The 18,667-nt window shown below is 51.3% G+C and overlaps 6 protein-coding genes across 6 annotated transcripts; 4 read left to right on the top strand and 2 right to left on the bottom strand.

The window, feature by feature from the left end:
• Positions 1 to 200: 200 nt before the first annotated feature.
• Positions 201 to 387, top strand: NEUTE1DRAFT_117165 (uncharacterized protein; the record flags this gene model as incomplete). Its single annotated transcript, XM_009853171.1, has 1 exon — positions 201 to 387. One exon carries the CDS (start codon positions 214 to 216, stop codon positions 376 to 378), a length of 165 nt encoding a protein of 54 aa, XP_009851473.1.
• Positions 388 to 657: 270 nt separating this feature from the next.
• NEUTE1DRAFT_64192 (uncharacterized protein) lies at positions 658 to 2,662 on the bottom strand (the record flags this gene model as incomplete). Its single annotated transcript, XM_009853170.1, has 3 exons — positions 658 to 1,888; positions 1,972 to 2,336; positions 2,415 to 2,662. 3 exons carry the CDS (start codon positions 2,596 to 2,598, stop codon positions 806 to 808), a joined length of 1,632 nt encoding a protein of 543 aa, XP_009851472.1.
• Positions 2,663 to 3,971: 1,309 nt separating this feature from the next.
• NEUTE1DRAFT_110552 (uncharacterized protein) lies at positions 3,972 to 4,930 on the bottom strand (the record flags this gene model as incomplete). The annotated part of the gene is made up of 3 exons (XM_009853169.1): positions 3,972 to 4,253; positions 4,406 to 4,607; positions 4,737 to 4,930. The coding sequence occupies 3 exons, from the start codon at positions 4,928 to 4,930 to the stop codon at positions 3,972 to 3,974; spliced, it is 678 nt and encodes a 225-aa protein (XP_009851471.1).
• Positions 4,931 to 5,785: 855 nt separating this feature from the next.
• NEUTE1DRAFT_82871 (uncharacterized protein) lies at positions 5,786 to 6,580 on the top strand (the record flags this gene model as incomplete). Its single annotated transcript, XM_009853168.1, has 2 exons — positions 5,786 to 6,147; positions 6,430 to 6,580. 2 exons carry the CDS (start codon positions 5,858 to 5,860, stop codon positions 6,578 to 6,580), a joined length of 441 nt encoding a protein of 146 aa, XP_009851470.1.
• Positions 6,581 to 8,340: 1,760 nt separating this feature from the next.
• On the top strand, positions 8,341 to 10,551 carry NEUTE1DRAFT_122623 (uncharacterized protein; the record flags this gene model as incomplete). The annotated part of the gene is made up of 3 exons (XM_009853167.1): positions 8,341 to 9,106; positions 9,148 to 9,352; positions 9,845 to 10,551. 3 exons carry the CDS (start codon positions 8,492 to 8,494, stop codon positions 10,549 to 10,551), a joined length of 1,527 nt encoding a protein of 508 aa, XP_009851469.1.
• Positions 10,552 to 12,278: 1,727 nt separating this feature from the next.
• On the top strand, positions 12,279 to 14,921 carry NEUTE1DRAFT_42402 (uncharacterized protein; the record flags this gene model as incomplete). The annotated part of the gene is made up of 2 exons (XM_009852006.1): positions 12,279 to 12,581; positions 12,771 to 14,921. 2 exons carry the CDS (start codon positions 12,279 to 12,281, stop codon positions 14,919 to 14,921), a joined length of 2,454 nt encoding a protein of 817 aa, XP_009850308.1.
• Positions 14,922 to 18,667: the final 3,746 nt, after the last annotated feature.

Genomic DNA, 18,667 nt, shown 5'->3' with positions numbered 1-18,667 from the left:
GCTGGGCTGGTGGTGGTGAAGTCGTTGAGATCAAGTGGTGGGTTTTGGCAGACAGTTATCAAAACCTGACTTGAAGGGATTATCGTGGGGAGCGGGTTGCTTTTGAGATATTCAGAATCAAGGCCACGGGATATTGGGCGAGCAGGAAGGGATCGTGATTGGGACTCGAGGGGTGGTCGTTTGGTTGGGCAGCGCCGGACAGAAGATGACGCAATGCAGGATGCGGGAGAGAGAATATGGCGATTTGCGATGCGATGCGACGATGCGACAAGGAATCGCACGCAGACAGTGACGCGCGCGCAAAGTTGTCCGTCCGTCACAGCTCAGACGGGAGATACCAACACACTTCAGTCAATATTTATGACGTTTTCTGTTTGACTGGGTGAGAGATCAAAGATTGGTGAATAAACATTTGCACGACGTCGAAAAACAATTGCGACTCCATCTGAATTCCCGATCAGAATCTGGAGATATGCGGGGGAAGTGGATAAGGGGTAGGGTTAGCACAGGGAAAATCCCTCGCACCTTTTTGGGGGTTATTGAGGACCTCTGATTGGCACAACAACCGACAACTCCTGTCCATCCACATGAAGACGATGAAATCATCAAGAAGTGCCAAACATGGGAAGCACAATGAAGTCATCTTGAGAGGATCATAGCTTGGAATCATAATCATTCACATCATTCATGGGTATCTACAACACCTTCTCCCTTCCCTTTTGCAAAAACACATCGCAACTCTTTCAATGCATCTCTATGCTTCTCTTCGTCCACACCCTCTTCACTCCCTTCCCTGGACCAGGACTTAAAACGTCCTCCTCCCAGTAACCAAATCCGCATCCTCCGGCCTCACCCGCTTGGTCTTCTTGAATACCTTCCACCATCCAATGTTGATCAAAAACACCGGAATACCAATGTAACTCGTCAAGAACTTGTCCACCTGGAAGTGCGGGAAGAACGCGCCGAATCCGTTGAAAATGATAATGAGGATGGTCAGGAACAGCGCAATCGGGGCACCCCACGGCAGCAAAATGTTTCTGTACGGCATGACCTCGCGAGGAACGCCCTGCACCTTCATCGCCCGGATCATGAAGAGGTACGAAACAAGGATGGCAACCCAGTTCAGGGCCCCAAAGACCGTAACGAGCGACACAAAGTAGCCAAATACGGTCGACGATCCCTTGCTGGCGTTCATGTATCCGAGAAGAATGAACAAGGAGGACAGAATGACGGCCGGCACAGGCACACCGCGCTTGTTGGTCTTGTTCATGATGCCCGGCGCCTGTCCGTCCTTGGCCAAGGCCCAGAGGGTGCGCGAGGCAAGGTAGATATCCGAGTTGGCAGCTGATACGGTAAAGATGAGCAACAGTCCGTTGACCGCGTCGTCGAGCTTGTTGATACCAGCGTTCTTGGCCGCGATGACGAACGGGGAAGCCAGACCGCTGGTCTTCTTGACAGCGCCGAGCAGGGGGTCCGTGTACTTGACGGCCATGCCCAAGACGAGGATACCACCGAGGTAGAAGAAGACAATACGCATGAGCGTCTGGCTGACGGCGCGAGGGACGTTCTTGCGGGGGTTGGGGGTCTCGCCGAACGCGACGCCGACGAGCTCAGTGCCGAGGTAGGCAAAGGTGGCCTGGACCATGCAAGCCCAGACACCCAAGAAACGGCCGGTGGCACCGGGGATCACCACTTTGTCGTCGCCTGCCGAAGCCGAATACTGGGCAAAGGCGCCGGGGTCTCGCCAGAATCGGAAACCGGTGCGCACGTGGTTGGGACCGCCGCCGAGGGCAATGATGAAGCAGAGGAGGATGAGCATGACAATGATGAGAGCTTTGATGAGCGACATCCAGAATTCGGCTTCGCCAAAGAAGGCGACGTGGATGAGCTGTTTGTTTGTTACCTGTTAGCTTTGCTGCTCCCTAGCGAGAACGGAAAAAAAAAAGGGGGGGGGGGGGGGGGGAAACGTACGTTAACAGCAATGATGGCCACACCAAAGACCGTGATCCACACAGACACATTGATGTCCGGTCGCCAATATTGCAGAATAATTCCCGTAGCCGTCAGGTTGTTGGGCAGCACAATCACGTATTTGAAAAAGTAGTTCCATCCCGTAGCGAAACCGAAAGCAGGATCGACGAAACGTGTAGCGTAACCGGAGAAGGACTTTTTGTGTGGTAGCCAGGCACCCATCTCGCCGAGAGCAACCATGACGATGTAGACGCAGATTCCCATGATCAGGTATCCGATGAGCAGGGAGCCGGGGCCGAGTTTGAGCGATGTGCCAGTGCCGATAATCAGACCTGTGCCGATGGCGCCAGCGATGGCCATCATGTCTAGACAACAACAAAAACACTTTGTTAGCCATTGTGTTGTGGCATGTTGGACTGGGGGAAGAAAAATGAAAGACTTACTCAACTGGCGCGGCTTCATGGCGCGATGGAGATCATCAGTACCATCGCCATCACCGTCTTCGTCGACGACTTGGCCATTTTCGCTGCTGTAACGAGCGCCGCGTTCAATTCCGTCGTCTTGTCCGTAGGCTGGTGTGGTCTTTTCGTCGCTCCTCCCTTTAAAGAAATTGAAGTTGGAGGTCATGATGGGCCAACTCTATCGTTCTGACGTTGTTGCTGTTGTTGTTGTCGCAATCGGTTTGAGCAGACTGCGAACTTGGGCCTTGGGGTTCTATATGCCAGTTGGGACGGGATTCGACCAAGTCGCAGTCCGTGGTAGGCACCGGGAAGAACAAGAGACGTCGGGGACGGACTGTTCAGAGACAGAGGCGCGTGACAGAATGGAAACGAGACGGAGTCTAGACCGAAAAAGTGACGACGACCATGGGAACACGGGAGAGGGTTTCAACTTATAATTCCAATCCGGCCGAGAACCAACCCGAGTTCCCATGGGGAAGGAAGCGAGGAAACTGCAAACCAGGTAGCATCCCATGTCCCCATCTCCCAGTCCCGTCCCGTCACCAGGAATCTCAGCTCCAATCCATATACACGACTATGTACCGATATGGGCCGCCGCTGGGCGTTAGCCAGGCAGATAACACGACTCCATTAGTCAGGTCTGTACATTGTCGCATGGAGGCGGCTCTCTTTTTCCTGCCCCGGGGTGTTTGTGTTGCACTGGGTCCCTACTTGGGGGGCTCCTGGACGCCAAGCTTTCTTTTGTGTGACTTATAAAGGTGAAATAAAAAGACGAACTCGGTGAGCGAATGGGAGACACGAGTGCGGGTGGCTGAGATAAGACAGACGTTGAGTGGCATCGTCCCCCAAGTCCTCCTCAGTCTGCGGGGAAGACGAACAAGGGACGAGCATGAGGAGGAAGCCTCTCGAAGCCTCTCATAGTTAACCCCAACCCTGAGCCTAAAAACATGGGCCAAGCAGCCAAAAAGAGAAGAGATGAACGGGCGCAAGTCCAGAACACCACCGGCAGCACGCGAGCGACTGAGACTGCTCATCACTGATTGGACAGGATAGATACAATCAGTGGATGGCGCCATGCACAATAGCGGCCCCACTAGCTTCTTTCAGCGACCGAAGACCTGGAGTTTTGAAATGTTAAAGTGTAAAAAGACAGTGCCCGCGTCGTCATCCAGGCCGACACAAACCAGGGTAGCCACTCGGCCACTGTAACCTTAACATGTAGGTTATTCCATTGTGTGAATGAATCTCTCTATTCATCCTTCCCAACGCAGCCGTCTTAGGAATTCATGAGGCGTATCAGCCACGCGTGGTCTTATCGTGGTTCCGTAAGGTAGGGATATAACACCGAGAAGTTGCCCGGTATCAGATTTGAGATCCTGATAATTATTTTCTTCACATCAATACCTTACTGACTGTGGACCGTTGCGGTTATCTGTGGATTGTTTGCGGTGCGGTTATCTGTGGATGGCGTAAGCAAAGCACTAACATCCCGGTCGGAACCTATGGGGGAATTTACATACAAAGACCCGCCGCTAGTGTTTACACCAGGGGCACGACTCCATTGGCCGAAAGATGGGGGTCCAGGCATTTGGGGGCATCAGCGACACCAAAACCATTCAGCTTGGGAATACTTGCTCGGTGTCGAAAAAGGCAATGGCTGAGCAAGGCGAAGACAGCACACTGCAATGCAGGATAATGTTTTACCAAGTCGGTTACCTGGACAAACAACTTCTCGGTTTTGTTCGCCATAGAATCAGCACAGCCCTGGCCCTGATAGAGATCGATGCCCAGACCGAGCACCCAACTCGGTTCTTCGCTCACCTGAACACCACAACACCACAACAACATCGTAAAATATCGCGACAACCGATTGTAAAAAAAATCAGGAACTCAAAGAATCCCCAAGCCTGGAAGCGCCACAGAGGCAAAAGTCAAGACGGGATCAACCTATGCCCAGACCTCCCGTACATTACCTTCGGCTTGAAGATAAGGCAGGGACGAGAAACAAGCCATGCCCAGCTCTCGGCATCATCTTGGCGAGGGGGTGACAAAAACGCCCAGCCGCCGCCAAGGCATTGCCAAGCCTGATAGTGCACGACACCAACATTGCAAAATGAGGAAGGTGCAAATTTTCTGGGACCTGACTCGTCGCGCCGATGGAAGCCGCTGTCGAGACTGAAAGGATTGTGTAACGGAAATTCCATTTTAAATCATGCCCGTTGATCAACATGGGGGATCTAAGTTGTTGAGGTCCGTCTTGGTAATCAACTTGGACAAATCTTGGGCAACTTTTTTTTTGCTCACATTGTATTCGGAGCCGCGTCTTTTTGTGTGTCGTGGTTGGGATGATGTGGTGTCGGTGTTGCTGTCGTCGTCGCCGTCATCGTCGTTGGCAAAAGTGGTGGATTGAGAATGCCTGCCGGGCGAGAGGAGTCCTGGGGAAGACAAGGGAAAGCTCCTGCTCGCCCAATCAGAGGCCTTGGGTTGGATGGACCCATTTTGGCCCGAGTTAACACTAGAGCCTATTTTGACGACATTCTCAACCGGAGACACAGAAACCACTGCATCGATTGGGCGGTGAGATTCTACCAACGTTCAGCTCAGACGCTCGACGATCTGCGATCTCTTTGATGTCTCTAAGCCAAGCGGTCTTCAAGGCTCGATTGTTCCAGGAAAGTGCTGGGTGGCGGATAGTTTGTGCGCGGCGCTGACTGCCCTCGGCCGGACACTCGATGAGTCCTTGATTCGGAGGTCGCTGGTCCGGAGGCGGCAGCCTATTTATTCTCGAATAACCCGACCGAGCAGTCCTTGCAATTTTGCTACTCGATGTCAGAAGTCTGTGTCGAGAGTAAGAGAGCCGGTGGTCGAACGCGTCGTTGGGCGCGGGAACCGTTCAATAGAGGTGGACGGAATGCATCAGCCAGTCGGATGGACATCGTAAAGGTGTCCATGTTCTGTTCTCTCTCACGGGATAGCCTCCTGACAAGAGCAACTTGAGTGTGGTCAAGGCCCGGCTCTGCTGGCCGGGATGCTTCGGTTCGTTGCGTGAACCTGCCGCGACGACGGGAGTGGAAGGCGCGTGGACTGGTTCGTCGGAACCGACTGAGGCAAGAGAGAGAAAATGAAGGGGAAGGAAGGAAAATTAAAGTTGGAAAAAGATGCAAGTCGTTCAAGGAAAGAATGTCTCTGCAGAGTTATGCAAGTTGATGCCGCGATTGACAGCTTCCACTTCCCTCTCATGGAAGGAACAGAAAGCCGCAGTTGCCAGCTGACAGCATCCAGGGCACTTTACCCCTCATCATCAACCAAATTTGGGATTTACAATATTCTTCCTCTCTCCTCCTTCCCCGTCTTCGCTCCCCCCTCGAGTCTGCTATTCGTTCTCCATCGACAGACACATCACGAACTACTCGCCATCCTCCATCATGCACTCTCTTCAGGGCCACCATCCAACGATCATAGATGGGTATTGGATCTGGGAAATTGGCAACGTCCCATCGAGTCCCGCATCCCTCGACATCAGGCTGGATATGCTCCTCTTTGACCCTTCTTCTGATGATCTCCCGCAGCATCAACCCACCGAGATCCAGATCGATCAGTATCTACGAGACAAGACCAGCCCTTCGTACAAGCACTTGAGAGCCAGGTATTGGCAACTCATTCTGCCACTTGTCCGAGCAAAATACGAGTCAACTCGGAAGCGCTATGCTCAAAAGTCGTAGGTTCCCTCGTGGCCATGGCAGTGCAGTCTTGGCTGGAAAAAGGCAGATGGCTATAACTAAACGGCCTTTGTAGCATACATCCGTCACCCCTTTTCAGCAAAGGGGCTGTCCATTTAAGCCCCAACCCCTGGCTCATGTCCGGCCCGGCGTGATACCTCTTTGCGAGTCACGGCCTTGGTCAAATACAACTGGATGCGGATCAAGGGGCACATTGTCGCTTGACCCCGATTACCACTTCACAAAGCGATTTCTCGCGATGTTGCAATGCGGCTAAGGCGTATCAATCAACAAGACACTGCGTTCATTGTTTTCGAGGGTCTGTTGTTATCCACCTGGAGGTGCTTCAGCCACGATCTTGTACCAGGGAACACGAGGAATTTCGGACATGTACAATACATGAAAGTAATGTACGGAGGGGCCATTTAAGTTTGGCAAGGTTAGTTGGGCTCTGGTCCAAGGAAAACAATGCAGTATTATACACCTCGTTTCAGCTGACACGATTGTCCCGATTCTGCCTGCCCTTCCGCCTTTCTGTTCAGCAGGCTCCAACGCCACAATTTGGCTCTTCCAATGCCCTTCGTCCCCGTCGATGCCCTCTCGAACTCCTACAACCACCCCACCGCGGCACTCGTTGCGCTCCTTACCCTCTTTCGCAGTTTGTTGGGGATTTGCATCCGACTCCCACCACACCACCATTGTTCAATTGTCGGATAGAGCTACCAGGCACACCCGGAGTTTATTTTCCTTGCGTAATGCGTTCGTCTGCTCAACCGCTCATCTACATGTTTTCAGCTACGCCACTCCCCTCCCAACGATTTCACTAATCGGCAATGAGCGAGCGGTCTTGGTGCCCAAGATCAGTTGAAGTCTACTACGTTCTAGACCCGTGTGTGGTGGGTGGCCTGAAGTTACAGGCCAAAACACATGCTTTGGCTCTACAGAATGACGTCGATGTTCAAGTTCCATTCCCAGTCCGGTGTCTAATGTCCGACCTCTCTCTACCATTAGAAAGACTTCGTGGGGTCCGCAGGGGAGGTGGTTGCTTGTTTTAGGGTTCGGTTACCGTTCATAAAAGCCTGAGGCGGTTGCCGCGATTTCCAAAAACAAGCAGCACGCACACGACAACGCTTTTGGGCCGAGTCTCTATGGACTGTACAGTGTTGAGTCACCACCGGGGAACTCAACGCACCGTTGCCGGTGAGGAGGAGGAAAATATATGGAGGAAAATGCCTCCACACATCAGGTACGTTTCGTGTGTCATTGGTTCCCAACAAATGGTACACACGGACTGAGCCAAAAAGAGTACCGTATATTCTCGCGAACTTGACTTTTGGGCAATCACTTTTCATGTACTGTGTAGTCATAAGCAGGGTTAAAGGTGTCGGTTAACTAGGTGCATGTCTCTTCACTGCTTCTTTTCACCTTTAACCCTACTTATGCCTACATGAAAAGTGATTACCCGAAAGTCAATGTCGAGAGATTATACGGTACTCCAGTGTGTGTTGGCTGTCTGGAATTGCCCGATCTTGCACTCACTCAACCGAATCGGAAGCTTTGCGAAGGGCGTAAGGCTTGCACTTGGCCCTGGTCGCGACTGTTCTTATGGTTGCCGTCGACACGGCCATACGTCATGTCTGCTTAGCCAGCCCCGAGAGAGGACCTCGATTCGGTTGAACCAGGGCGGATGAGTCTTTAGGGTGAGGCTTCTTACATAAATACAGCCTGACCAACATTCTCGAACTCGCTTTTTCTTTTTTTTTTCTTTTTCTTTTTTTTTTTCTTCTCGATCATTCCTCATACCTCGCTCGCCCTTCTCTCCTTTCTCACCATTTTCCCCTCGACTCGTGCTCGCCCTTCATCTCAACACTGATTCTATACGGGCTGCCGGCTCCTTGTCATTCTTCCTTTTCTTTCATTCCTTCTCTTGCCATCGAACCGATCATACCCAACATCATTCCCTCCGCGCAAACACCAGTATCCTCAGTGTTGAAGCCATCATCGACATCTAGGTTATTTGGCACAAGTGAGTACAGTACACCGATAGCTCCCTTCTCTGCCTATACACTTCGTCAAGTTCAGTCCTCCTCTTCTCAACCCCCTTCTTCCATCATTCAACGCCTTCACCAACACGTTGTCCCGTCAAGTTCTGACAATCTCTGCAAGGTCCAACACTCAGCAGTACAAGCGAAGCCCATCAGCTATCAAGACTCATCCACCCATCCGATCTTGCTCCATCCTCCTGGCCGCCTCTAGGCCATAGCCGATGCAAAAAACACGTCATCGCTTCATTCGATACCTGTCAAACGCTGTCCCCAACAACACTTCGATCAGGCAATCATGGCCCCAGTCGACCATGCTGGCACGCTTCTGGTTGCCTTGGTTGCGACAGCCGTCATAGCCCAAAACACCACTGTGTCTAATGGGTTACAGGACGCAGTAGGATGGGTGAACAATCCATCACAAAGGGGGACACTAATGCTCCTCCTTGAGTGTCTAACGACTATCTTTGCTTGTACCTGGACTGTCCTACATCTCAATTTCCCTATCCCTGCGGACTCGAAATGGACTCGGTTTCTGCGGAAAGTCAAGTGGATGTTCATTACCATCCTCTTCCCCGAGTTCATCTTTGCCAAAGGTATATGCGAGTTTTGCTTCGCGCTTCATATACTTCATCTGATGGCTGAGATGATGGAGAGTCACCCAGAATGGTTTGAGTCGAGTTCAACCTATACGTCTCCAAAGTTACATGAACACATAGTTACCAGGAGATGGAAAGCCGCCTACAGCCCGTGGATGCAACTACTACATAAGTGGGTTGTTCTGACCCTTTGGCCTCCAAACATCGCGGAAAATAACGCAGAGGAAGACAATAACAATGATCCACCGGCAAGGAGATCTTCAACCTCGAGTACAACCAGAGCAGGAGTTTCAATACTCCAAGGCTCCCCCGAAGTTGCCGCATCCCTATGACTGAACGGAACGGAAGACAAGAGTATGAAGAAATCCAATATTGGACCATCAACCACGCTTACTACGCCAACATGGGGGGACTAAGAGGGTTGAGGTTCACGACGAATGATGCCTTGGAATATTCGATCTTACGAGGCGATCATCTCGCCACTTGGGATTTGCGCAAATGGCGGCAAGGCCATCCGCTCCAGGAGCTTCGACTCTCGGCGGCCGAAATTGATGACAAAAGTAAGGCCGATTGGTTGGTGAAGCTGTTTTCGATGGTCCAAATCAGTCGACTCATTTTGGATCTCATCAATCGAGCTACAATTCACCGACCTGTGACTCAACTTGAGCTTGGGACAGCGGCGTTTGCGGTCTTCGCTCTGGTCACATATCTGGTCAACTGGTGGAAGCCAAAAGACATTTCGAATTCGACATCACTGCATATTGTGGTAGATGAAAGGCGGCCGAATGAAGTCATTGAACGGTCTGCTGAGCCCTTCTTCAGTCGCTTATCATCACCCATGCTACACACATTGAAGTACGGCGACCTCGCCTCTCAGCATTACCGAATCAGAAATGATGAGCTGTGGATGGAAGGAGACTTCCCAGTGGTTCGGCCTCTGATGGCAGTATTATGTGTGGTATTCGGGGCTTTCCATTGCATTGCCTGGAAATGGCGGTTTCCGACCATTACTGAGCGGTACGTGTGGCAAATTACTTCAGTGGTGTCAACAGTGTCACCCCTCATTCCACTGGCCTTCACCTATTTTTTGAGTCGTCTCGGCACCCGTCGTCTCTCCCGTCACCAGATTGAAGCCAGGAAAGAGACTTTGACCAAGCTTTCGTCGCTTCAAAGGCTGCCTGACGCTTGGGTACAGCTTTTGCATTTCAATATCGACGACCCAAGTTTGAGACCTGTATTCGGAGAGGACAAGTACGAAGACACGCGAAGAAAGATAACCGAACACGTGACGAGCTTGCTGGAATTCAGGACTCTCCTGTCAAACTTGGAAGACGAGAAAAATCGTCAGGTAAATCTGCTGGAAAATATCTGGAATTGTATGTTGCAGCTCAAAGACACCTATGAGTCCCTGGACGGGAAAACATGGCACCAATACGAAGAGCAGGTCACACTCGTTGCCCGAACGATGGGGATCCCAGGCTTGGAAAACCACGAACCTAGGGTTCTCAAGACACTCCACGAGTGTTTCCTAGAGGTGTCTCTCGACAAATGGAGTCACCGCAGCCAATACCAGAGGTCGAAAAGGCGTCTTGAGTCGGGAATTGGCAGATATGCGAGATATATCAACATCTTTTTCGGCACCATCTACGCGATCTCTCGAGTCGCCCTGGTGGTTCTCATGTTCTCCAGTCTCCGTGAGGTGCCAAAGGGCGTTTATGAGGTCGCCGGTTGGACCCGGTTCCTGCCGAGCTTTTCGTGACGGAGTGCGGTGACATGCTCATTTTTATGGCGAGTCATCGAGCGTCGACGAAGGCTAGGTTGAGAGTAAGGGGATGGATTGGATGGCAGGGAGAGAAGTAACTCAGAAGCTATATGAGATGGGAGCACCAGACGGGAAATGGCGGCACATGCGAAGTCCAGGCAGAACTGACGATTTTGACGAATGATTCCTCTTGTTTCACAGTTTACGACATCCAACTTCTCCTACGAAGAGGGTACCTCAAAGGTTTTGCTTGCCGGTTTTTCTATCTCTTAAACAATCTTGCCAAACTGTGGTTTCGAGACGGCAATCCACTGCCTGGTGCGGCTGATGGCACAAGGCTTGCTCCCATACATTTAACGTTATTTTGGATAGTGGTTTCAAAACATACAACTGATTGGATGGTCCCTGGTTTCCATGCTTTTCGGCTTTTTATCGTTTGGTAGATTTGGCTTTGCACGATAGAGCGGCACACACAGCGACAGGAAGTTGATATATCCAGTCGCCGTGGCCCTGGCGGCTACGGCTGATGGCACAAGAATTTCTCAAGAATGTTGCGAATATTAGGTAGATTCACCACACCTGATTTGTGGTATCTTGACGACGCCTGGTTCACCTGGGAACTTTCATCAGCGGGCAGCTACATCATCATAAAACTGAACAAAAAATCATTCCCGCCTATCGCGGGACTGAAAACACGACTGGTCCGATCTCTTATAGCTTCCGTAAACCATTTCGTTAAAACAAGGCATCCTTGATAACCTGACTGGTATTGTTCTTGACAAATAACTCGTCGCGCGTTTTCTGGCATCCAAAACTAATTTGTTGCCAAAGAGGAAACAGGCAAAAGCATGACCGTTAGAAGGGAAATCCGGAAGAAGACCGATGCCAAGACCGCGCGAGCCAGTGCCGCCTTGGCAACGCGGTTGCTCCATGTTTGGGGGTCACTTTCGTACCTCTATTTGCCCATAAAACATCTCACCTCAGCACCTCATAAGACTCTACCTTATTTACGTTGCAGTTGTAGGTTCTCAGCTACTTGCAGTGCCGAGATGAGCTACAGACATACACGTCTCAGCCCTCGTCCGGTGCCTCTTGTTCCGCTGGGCACCTACATTTATGAGCGAAGAATCAAATCCTCTTCTCATTATACTATATAGAACTACGGAGAATGTAGTCTTCATCAACAGCCATCGAACTTTGGGCCCTATTCATGTTCCCGGTTAGCCCGACCAGTGTTCCAGTCTCACTGTTCAGAAGTTTTCTAAACAAGAGCCTGTCACCTGAACAACATGCTACTCTGGAACCAGGCTGCCTGAGCACAACAGCACGAACAGCATAGTTGTTCATGGTATAGACAATCAATAACATCAACCTGGATGCTAGCAACCATGGAATCAACGCAACAACCAGAATTTACAAGCAGGCGACTGTTGACCTGGTGACGTATATTCCGCTGCGGTGTGCACTCTTCAGACTCAAAAAAACTGTCTCCCTCTTCCGACATCATCACAACCACAAAGCCAAACCTAACACATCTAACCACAATATTTGATCGCAAGCAACTAGCACAAGAGTATACCTACCCATCTAGATGGTAATAATACTACTAAGCCCACAACTTCCCGTAAGCAACAGAGCTTCGCTCACCCACTTCATCTCAAACCGTGCGCTAACCCATCACTCACTTAACCTGTAGGTAGAGTCCATCACAACACATCGATACAATGTGCCACCAACTTTGCCAGCTGCACTCCGTATGCGGCCATGTAACCAAGCGCGAAATTCCCTGTGAGGTTACTGTTTCCACCCCCACGAAAGCACCTCCTCAACCATGGCCCTCCACTATCGACACGGGAAGCAAAGTAAAAGATGCCTTCCTGACTTGGTGTCTGAAGTCCCTGAAGCCAGTCGCCCACCAGCAACGCTCAACCCGCTCATCATGCCGGCCCCCTCTAACCCTCCTGCACGAGGTCGTGTACGGCTTCTGTCCCAAGTGCCGTAACTACTACGAGGAGTATGCCTCTAAAGTCTTCCCGGACGGCTTCCGACAAGATGCGACGAGATCTGCCAGCGTTGTTCTAACGTACTAGAGATACAAGAACAAGTTGAGATGGAGTCTCCCTGTTCAAGCGGGGAGGGTGCCGGCGGAGTATGTCTTTCGCACAGGTGACTCCAAGAGTGGACGATCAGCAGGCGCTGGACTCGAAAAGCAGGAGTTGATTATGCTTCAGCGGGTGATGAAGACTATTGGTATGGATATGGGCGACGGTGGCTCGGCCTTGAGGCTGGAAATAGTGAAGGAGATGAGACGAAGAACGTTGGAGTGGGCGGAGGAAGGTGATAGCGCGCGTGAGAAGGCTGAGATTGAACGTAATGTTGACATGGAGAAGGCAGAGGAGAAGAAGCGCGAGAAGGAAAGGCTGAAACAAGAGAAGCTTCAACAGAAGAAGCTTCAACGTGAGAGGCTGGAGCAGGAGAGGCTCAAAGAAAAAAAGATTAAGAGAGAAAAAAGGCTCGAGGCGGAGAGATTCGAAGAGGAGAGAAAGGCCAGGAAAGAGAGAAGACTTGAAATAAGGAAGTGGCTCGAGGAAAAGAAGAACTTTGAGGATGACCTCAAGAAGGTGCAAAAGGAAGAGAAGAGACAGAAGAGCGGTAAGGACAAAGTCAAGGTGGAGATTGAAGACATCGAAGGAAAGACGCTGATCGAGTGCGAACATCGGAAAAGCGAGATGGAGGTGAGAGTTCGCATGAGTTCTCGGCCACAACCAGCCAGCCGCGGTCTCCACTTGGGCGCCAGCCATCATCACGAGGGAGTCTCTGGCAATGACGACAAGTTGGACGAGAAGCCCAAGGTATATAGATCACGGGGCGTTTCAGACCTCGTCAAGTTTTATGAATCTCAATCCCACGAGACAAAGACGAAGAAGGAAGGTGTTCGATCCGCACTCTCTGAGTCTCCCGCAGGGAAGACACTGCCCCAAAATTGCCAGAAAAAAGCCCCGGAAGTCACGGAAAAATCAACAGAAAACCGGGTGTCCCCAAAGCCCATATACCGACGGTCAGAAGTCCAAGAAGTCGCCAAGACCAACATGTCCACGGCCGGTCTTCGACAGCAGCCCCAACCTGTCGAACCAAAAGCTCTCGAGCACCAGCACCAACCGAGCCTACCCATCTCGAAGTCAAAGAGACCAACATTTCATCCTCCTCCTGGAACGCCCCAACTTCATCCTTCGACATATGACAAGGTCAAGGCAGGCTCATCAGTTGATAAACACCCAGCCGTGGCCTTGAAGTGCCGGCCTCAGCTTCCAGCAAAACCGAAGGACAATGACCACGCCGCTAACCAGGAAAATTCCAAGAAGAAGCTGTCTCCCGCTGAACAGAAGAACGAAGAAGAAGTTGCGAAAAGTGAGAAGAACGACAGCGAAAGGCCACCTTCGATTCGCCGCACAGGCACATCAACTTCGAAGGGTACGAATACCGTCCCTGTTCACCACGACCTGAGCGAGACGCCATCTGCGTTAAAAACAGACAACAAAAGGGAGATTTCACAGACTGAGAAAAAGGAAGGGCACCAACAGACACAATCCTGTCGCATGGTTCCCATGAGGTTGAAGAAGATTCCCGAGATTCCTGCCCAGACAGAAGGTAGAGAGGAACCGCCAGTGACCTTGTCCAAGCAAGAGCCACTACAGCCCAAACCACTACAGCCCAAGCCACCCCAGCCCAAGCCACCCCAGCCTGAAGCATCCAAGCCAGATCCCGCGAAGGAGACCAAGCCTCAGCAAACCCCACATGCCACTCGTGTATCGAGGGAGAAAGACAAGTCGTCCACGCCTCCCATCGATCCTCCTACCGGAAACACGCCTTTTAACCCCTCCATCGGCTCGATGACGGTAGAGTACGATCCCATCGAACAGATGGATTCCAACCATTCGATCAGTTCAATGGTGGTAAACTGCGATTCGACAGGGAGCAAGGTTTCCAATCCGTCCATTGACTCGATGGTGGTACAATGTGATCCGGACGATGGCAGGCTTTCCATCACCTCAGTCGGCTCGATGGTAGTAGAAGACAATTCAACTGACAGCACGCCTTCCGACGTTTCAATCAGCTCAATGGCGGTGGAATGCGATCCGCTCGAGAGTATACGTTCCATTGCCTCCAACGGCTCGATGGTGGTAGAGTACGAGCCAACTACGAGCACTGTTTCTAACCCTTCGATTGATTCGATGAAGGCTGAGCTCGACCCGATTGAACAATCCAGCTTGTGGGAGGATATTCGTCGGCATCTGGGCAGCAATGACGGGTCAATTTTGGCGCATCCGTCGTACTGTATGTGTGCGAAATGTATCCGGGCGAGGTGAATTTGGGAGAAAGATAGACGTACCCAGGGGATGGCGAGAACTAGTCTGGTATGACACACATTAGCTGTTGTCCTGATTTGGAAGGGGGAAGAGGAGTTGAAGCGGAAGCGAGATGTAAAGTTTTGTGGAAGAACAAAGTGGAAAATCAGGTCCACTGAACATTCAATGAGTGGTACTTTTCATGAGGGGGAGGGATGTAGGTGCACGGGAATCTGGGAAGGAGACAATGACACTGCGGGCCCATATGTGGTTTCGTGACCTCGCTGTGCTACTTGCATGTTACTCTAGGGAAGGAACGATATCAACCATGGAAGCAGAAACTAACGGCGCTCGCGATGGCGACTCTTCTTTCTTATGACAAGGATTCGACAGTGAAGCGATAGGAGACGAAGAATTCTCGCCCCGTAGTTCGCGTTATTGATCTCCATCTTTCATTGTATCGATCCGCTTCATATGAGTTGTTCCCATCTTCGTCGGTTCCCTCAAGACGTGGCCAGGAGGATGAATCAAGCAACGCATCTTAAATGCAGAAAAAAAGAAGAGTGGGTGTAAATCGAACACAGGACGTGAAGACAACTGGAAAGGAGTAGTAGAGCCTTATTTGCGTAGCCGGAAGACGCCAGCTGTCAACACTAGCTGTCAGAAAACCCCCTAGGTAGGTACTGAGCCCAGGAGACAGCTGCCCCCGGGCTTTCGAGAGGAACGCCATTTTTTTAGGTTGATTAACAGCCCCGATGCTGGGATTTAGCGACGCATCACGCCGTTTAACCACAAGCCCACTGAATTGTTGGGAATCCGGTCCGATCTTTCGACTTATCAGCCAGCTCTGATCAGTGGGGAGATGCCTAGAGGTACGTACCTAGCCAGGCTGGACGGGACGTACCTTCTGCTTATGGTGTATCTCTGCAACTGAGGGGTCTGCTCCTGCTGTGCTTCTCGATGAGCGTTCTTGCCCGTCAATTGCATCTTTCAGTGCAGCACGTCATGCCCGCCTTTGTCTTCTCTGGCGGGGTACTTCAGTTACCTCTACCGAGTCTGAACCACCCACGTCCATCCCGTCCACCTCAATCTGGCACGTCAACAGCTTCGTTGTTGCCTATTTTTCTCTTCCCCGACCGTACGCGGTTGCCGAGGTAGCTCTTCCACTTGACTGAAATTATATCCCTACAACCTTGTGTCTCTCCACGACACACTCTTCCGCGCCAGCCACTTTGTCCATCGCCGACAACCACAGCATGTGTTATCACTACTTCAAGTTGCTAAGTACCAAACGGTTAGATCTGCCATGGAATGTCGCTTTCAACTAACTGCTAGTCCGCAAATAGTACCACGACCTCACCACCTGACGACAGCGCGACGTGCCACACGACGAGCACCCTCAACGACATGCTATTCACATGATCGGGATTCCATTCCACGGAGCAGCAAACCACGCTATGTCGGATTGACAGCTCAACCGACCAAAACATAGATCCACAGTAATGGAGACCGACGATCCGGACTTTCGGATATGGGCCAGGCCAAGTGGCACACCTCTCGGGGTCCAACTCGATCACCACATGGAATTCCATGTCTCACACGACCAGAATCCCATTAGGCAAGCTACCAAATGATGGCAATGTTGCTATGGGGTTCTCGGCCTTTATTACCTTCATTTACATGCCGATGGAAGTTGGTACAGGGTATTGCTAGGTTCCTCTTCTTTTCTTTTTCTGTGTGATATTTTCCCATATATCCACGGAACCAAGCGGTCCCGGTCTCCCTAGCGTTGGCCAGCTGAACCAGACATGGGTTTACCAAAGGGAGGTATGGGTGTTGACGGCCCGGGAAAGGTTGATGAAGACTTCGAGTTCCGAACTTGGTCATCCTGTGGAAGCGGCCTCCAGAAGAATGACGAGCTCGAATCACAGCCACAATGGCCGAACAATCAGGGACACGGACGTTTTCCTTTCGAAGAGTCTCGGACTGGAGAGAGTGTGTCTTGCCGTGGTTTGACCCGAGAGAATACGTTGAACATGTCTTAACAGTCTCGTGAAACAATAATGCGGCCACGATGCGAACAGGTAACACCCGACCGAGACGAACGATCGGGTTGTAGGTCAGAGACAGCCAATGTTCGCGGCAGGGTCACTGCAAAACATCAGATCTAAGCCGCTTCGAATTCCATGATATATGAGAGAGGATCCAGCATGTTGTCGTTCTGATGTTCTCCGCGCCGATACATTTTCTTCTGGCCGGTTCAGTGATTGGCGATGGAGGGGATGACCTAATATGAGAACAGGGGGATTCAGAGTTCTTGACAGGGGGTGCGCTAAAAGGCAATTAAACCCCTGGCTTCGATTTCCATGTGGCAAACAAAGTCTGGCAATCCTCGATTTAAATGTCCAGTGTCCCCCTCGTTCGCGGACCTCGCGATCAGAGCCTCTCAACAGTTATCTAAAGTCAAGCGAAGAATCGGAGCAGGATTTGATTCCTCTAATAACTTGGAGTGGGAGCCCGAGATGGTCTTTTTGAGCTTGCGTCACACTGCGATCTGACGTGTTAGCGCCATGGATCTGGATCGATTCTGCCCCCAATCCCGAAATTCGGGAACCAAGATCGGGTATCTTGCTTGCATTGCCGATGTTGTGGTGCGAACGTACATGATTAGCTTGTGGCGCTGAGAAGTCGTGCATCGCCATTGCCATGCTCATCGAATCAGATTCCGGAACGCAATTCCCGTCAGCTGGTAAACGACATCCCAGAATTCTACTACAACGCTGCAATATCCGCCTCGTTATTAGTTCGCCAACCCTGGACATGAAGCGCAAGGGCTGCGAGTTCCGGCACGGCGCATCTCAAGCAGATCCGACGTTGACATCACCGGTATCTTAGCATTGCATGTCCCGCGGCTCCTTGCCACATTTTCTGACTGGGCAGAGACCTTATGTCGCGGAACGCCAAGGAGCTGGGTGGAAGGTGTCATGATTACCGCAAGTAAACTCTTCCCTGAATCCCAGCGCCAAACAATTGGGGTTGGCGATGGCCTCAGGTCTCAGCATATCCGTTTCATACTGTTGGCGGAAGACTTCCACGAAAACGTCTCGAACGTCAAAGACATGCAGGTTCATGATGGCCTTCTGCCTCTCATGAAAGGCGTGGCATTGGTGAGGGCTGCCAACTTGGAGTGTTCATTTCGGACCTCATTGGTCCCTGCGTCATAGCCGAGCGCCACAAACGATCTGTCACGTTGCTTTCTGTCTAGCAGCGAACAGGTGAGACTTGCTAACACACAACCGGATCTTGGTCCGAGACTCCCCAGAAAGAGCCCCTGCTGACGATCAGGCCCAACATTTTCCATGGTGATGCGGATCGAACTTCGACCTTGACGCCAACCTTTCAACTCCATTATGAGGCGCGGGGGCCAACGATCCGAGCCCGAATGAAGATGACGCCAAGGGGAACCAACTTGAACGAGACAAGTCGATATCAGGGAGCTCACAAAGGCCAATGATAGGTACTGTTGGATTATTTTCCGATGAAGAAAGCCGGCGGCCCCCTGGTCCTGCTGAACGGCTACGTATGTCTGGCGTACAGAGACCCTCAACCCTGCTATCCGAAAGACATACCTGGATCCGGATCACACAACACGTTGGTTAGGGTGAACTGTGATCAAATTCCATCCCTTTTAGTTCTCTCAGATATCATAGTCGCCCTACTGTGGGTCAAGAAGGCAGTCTATACCGGATCTGTGCATGGGATCCCAT

The sequence above is a fragment of the Neurospora tetrasperma genome, assembly GCF_000213175.1.
Source record: "Neurospora tetrasperma FGSC 2508 unplaced genomic scaffold NEUTE1scaffold_3, whole genome shotgun sequence".
In the NCBI taxonomy this organism is placed as follows: Eukaryota; Fungi; Ascomycota; class Sordariomycetes; order Sordariales; family Sordariaceae; genus Neurospora; species Neurospora tetrasperma.
This window is presented reverse-complemented; position numbering and strand designations above follow the sequence as displayed.